The 4,246-nt window shown below is 54.4% G+C and overlaps 1 protein-coding gene across 1 annotated transcript in view; it reads left to right on the top strand.

The window, feature by feature from the left end:
* The first annotated feature begins 590 nt into the window (after positions 1-590).
* ZNF550 (zinc finger protein 550) overlaps positions 591-4,246 on the top strand; it is an 8,033-nt gene continuing 4,377 nt past the window's right edge. The window contains exons 1-2 of the mRNA XM_034986329.1: positions 591-829; positions 3,144-3,270. Of these exons, the coding sequence (XP_034842220.1) occupies positions 653-829; positions 3,144-3,270 (304 nt within the window). The 5' untranslated portion in view covers positions 591-652. The remainder of the gene's footprint in view (positions 830-3,143; positions 3,271-4,246) is intronic.

The raw sequence follows: 4,246 nt of genomic DNA, 5'->3' as shown, positions 1-4,246 counted from the left end.
CTGCTTCTCCCTCTCCTACTCCCCTTGCTTGTGTTCCCTCTCTCGCTGTGTCTGTGTCAAATAAATAAATAGAATCTTTAAAAAAAAAATTCACGGGCGCCTGGGTGGCTCCGATGGTTGGGCGTCTGCCTTCGGCTCAGGTCATGATCTCAGGGTCCTGGGATCGAGCCCCGCATCGGGCTCCCTGCTCAGTGCAGAGCCTGCTTCTCCCTCTCCCTCTGCCACTCCCTCTGCTTGTGCTCTTCTGTCTATCTCTCTGTCAAATAAATAAATAAAATCTTTAAAATAAAATAAATAAATAAATAAAAATTTTACAATACAGCGTGCCCGCTTGCTCCATCAGAAACTTCTAAAATAAAAAGATACAGAAAACGCAATTTGGGAAATTTCGGGTGCGTCCCCTTTAGGAGTATCCGATGCCGCCCCTTCTTCTTTGGAGCCTCTGTACACCCTTTCCCAGTGTCCCCGTCCTGGACGCTGGGTCCTTGGCTCCTAGAAAGAGCGGAGGATTCCTCGTTGGGCCGGAGGCAGGACAAAAACTACATTACCCAGAAGGCTGTGCCGCACGAAGGGGCGTTGCTGGGCCCCGCTGGCGGGGGCGGGGCTTCCGGTGTCGCGAGTGGGCGTATGCTGTGACGCGACGGGTGGGTGCATGCGGGTGAGCTCCCGGTGGCTCGTGGGGCCGGAGCGGGGGACGGAGGCGAGGGGCTTCGCCCGCATCTCTGTGGAGCCCGGGGACGGCCGGCTAAGCCCGCGGGAGCCCCGCGGCGGCCTCGTGCGGCCCTGCTGTCCCCGCGGCCCGATGGCGCCACCCGTGGACCCGGCGCAGGTGAGTGGGCGTGCGGGCGGCAGTGCCCTGTGACCCTGCGCCTCGCCGCACCCCTGCCGCTGTCTCTCGGCGCTCGGGGTGGGTCCCTCTCGGCTCCGGAAGGCAGGTCGAGGGCTACGTGGGGTAGCGCCCCTTTCTGGCAACCGGTGGGGTGCTGCGCGGAAGGGTCAGGAGTGGCTTCTGCGACCCCCTCCCCCCCGCCCCACACCGTGTGTCCCGACCCGCAGGCCCACGACCCCACTGTGGGTTCCGGCCGCGCCCCTTCCCGAGGCCGTGACCTTGAGCGAGTCCCCCCGCTGCGCTGGGCTTGCGTGTTCTCGGGTGTAAAATAGAGGAGTATTGACAGCCCCTCGTCCTGGGTTGAGGGAACCAGAAGGGGTCGGTGGGTGGTGTGTGTGCCCAGCAGGGTCCCGGGAGCATCGCTCCGGGAGCTCTTTCCTCGGAGATGCTTCCCGAGTCTGTTGGTCTCGGCTCAGCACAGCGGGAGTCTGGCCTTGCACCTTCCTGGCCTCCGGCCTTCAAAGCGAAGGGCTGGGGTGGAGGAGAGGCGGTAGGTTTTTGGACTTGTTGCTGTGCTAGGGCAGAAAAGGCGGAAGGGCAGGCACTTTATCTTTCCGTTTACAGCGAATGGAACGGACTTTCCCCTGACAGTAGGGGATCCATTTTCTTGTTTCAGACATTCCGTTAGAGTTGAAACGCGAGTCCATTCAAACGGTCAGTGATGATAGCGTTCAGGAGTGTTGGTGTCCCTTTGGACACAAATGCACAAGGGGATCCGGCTGAGTCCCTAGCAGTCACCTCGAGTACCCTCTTCGCAGCCTTGATCGTTGTCAGCACTCGTCTTACTCCCATCCACACGGCTCCCTCCCTCACTTTATTTCAGACCCACTCCAGTGTGCCATCCTGAAAGACGGCTTCCGTGTTGCCCCATGTAAAGCGGACTACAAGTAGTCTCCTTGCTGTTTTCTTGTCTTTGGAATCTTTAGGGCCCTCTGACATTGTCTTGCTGATTTTAGTTGCTTGTTTAGGATCTGTTTCCAGCCCTGGATCGTGAGCGCCTGTTGCTGCCCTATGCCAAGACCTAGAACAGCCTAGGCTTGTAAAAGGTACTCAATAAATGGTTGAATGAGTGAATGGGTCTCCCCCTCAGGGGCTCCCATCATACTTGTATCAAATGCACACAACCCTCACCGTGGCCCTCAGGGCCCTGCTCCATCTGCCCCTGAGACTTACCTCAGTGCTCCCTTTCCCTTCTTCCCTTGCTCACTGCACCCAGCTGGGTGGTACTGAAATTGTCAAACTCCTTCCCATTTTGCAGCCTTTGCCCTTGCACTTCCATCCCAGGCCCTGTCCCCAGGTCCCTGCAGGGCTGTCTGTCCGTATTCCTCCTGTGTATCCATGCCACCGCTTAGAATAGCCTTTCCTGGCTGTTTTATTTCTAGTTAAGGTGCCCCTGGCCCCCACCTGCCTATTTTCTGGTAATTCTGTCATCTTTTGCTGGGTGTTCAGATCCTGTCTCTGCTCCTTAAATGTGAGATTGTGGGCAACTTTCTAGAGCTGCCTGAGCCTCAGGCTGCTGGAGGTAATGGTGGCACTGACCTCATGGGCTGTGGGAGGATTAGTAAAAGTCACAAAATACATTGAACACATTCCAGGCCAGGCACTCCACTGTTTTCCACGTGAACATTTTCTCTTTACTTAACTGCCTGGTGAAGTAGGAAGGATTATTGTACTGATGTGGAAATCAAGGCTTAGAGAAATGATGGGATGTCCGCCCCATGGTCACAGCTGGCAAGTGTCAGATTCAAGAGTCTTAATTTGGTCCCTGGGAGTCTGGCTCTAGAACAGGGGGTTTTTAATCACTTTATCTCAGTGTGTGAAGCCCTCAGCTGGGGTGGCCACATGGGGAGGACCAAGGAGACTTGGCTGCTATTGCTGCAGTTCTCATTGTTGGAATTATCATCATGATCATTTTCCCTGTTCCTCTGATGTCCCAGATCACCTATTGTCTGCCCCCACCGTCCTCATGGGAATGCTACTGTCTGTCATCTCCAGCAGCTTCCCAGGGGAGGTTCTTCGCTCAGCCGTAATTGCATTAAGCTTCCCAGGGGAGGTTCTTCGCTCAGCCGTAATTGCATTATGTCCAAAGGCTGCATCTCTCTCCCCCTTGAGCCCAGCACAGAGTTCTGCCCTCAGGAGGCCTCAGTGATGCAGGCCTGGGTCTCTCTACATCTTGACCAGAGACTGAGTTACAGGGTTCTGACCCCACCCAACAGCACAAGGCCAACATCATTACCTCTGTTTGACTTTCCAGGTTTTGGTTACCTTCAAGGATGTGGCCGTGACCTTCACCCAGGAAGAGTGGGGACAGCTGGACCTGGACCAGAGGGCCCTGTACCAGGAAGTGATGCTGGAGACTTGCGGGCTCCTGGTCTCACTGGGTAAGGGCTTACTTCTCATCCCTGTGGGGTAACCCAGCCTTCTTGATTCCTGGCTGATCAAGAAGGTCACAGCAGCTATCTTCCCTCTTCCCTGAAGACCCTGCAGTTTTCTGGTTCCTTCTCTTCCTACCTGGCCTCCCTCCATCAGGTCTCCGTCAGGGATCATTGGAATAGAAACAACCTCCTTCTGAACGCAAACCCTCACCCCAATACCCAGCACGCTCAAGCTGCCGTCTGACCTCCATATTCCAGACTGTGTAGGAGCCTGGTTGGGCCAGGCGTCCAGGGCCCAGTTAGCGGGGCTGTGAGTGATGGGCTGCTCTCAGGAGAGAGGGTGAGTCAGGCAGATCCCCATATGGCATTTGTCATCAGTGCCCCCTGTGGGATCTTCCTAAACAACATAGTAGCTATAAAAAGACCCTTGATGTCTCCATGATCATCACCTGTTCTTCTGAGGCCTGGGTCACAGTCCTCCACTGAGGTAGGAGATGCTTTAGAAAGTGCACAGGAATGGCACAAAATGCCAGAGGCGGACACCTTGAGAAAGCCAGTCCTTTAACCTCCTCGGTCTGGAAGGCTGATTGGTGTCAAGAGAAAGTCTCAGAACAGTGCTGAGTATTTCATGTGCCCTAATTGTGGGTAATTTTTCTCTTTAACAGAAGGGACAGCTTGTAGCTCACAGTCCTGAACTATCTACATGAACTTGCTAGGGCTCTGATGGCATTACTTTGATCTCGTTGTTGTGTTTTGATGGTAACCTGCCATTTGTGGAGAGTGAACTTGACTTTGCTCGTTTACCAGAGCAAAACAGAGCTCCCTTTTAGAACAAAATACGTAACAAAAATTAAAAGTGGGGCCGGTTAAAGAGAGGCCATCAGTGACAATGGTACCGTGGGTGTGAGGATGCAGGCCGTTCACTCTGAGTTCAGGTCAATTCTTAGATGAATCGTGATGAGTCATACATAGAAATATCAGG

This window comes from Mirounga leonina, unplaced genomic scaffold, assembly GCF_011800145.1.
Source record: "Mirounga leonina isolate KUSES-001 unplaced genomic scaffold, KU_Mleo_1.0 Mir_376, whole genome shotgun sequence".
Classification (NCBI taxonomy): Eukaryota; Metazoa; Chordata; class Mammalia; order Carnivora; family Phocidae; genus Mirounga; species Mirounga leonina.
Note: the sequence above shows the minus strand (reverse complement) of the source record. Positions and strands in the feature narration are given on the sequence as shown.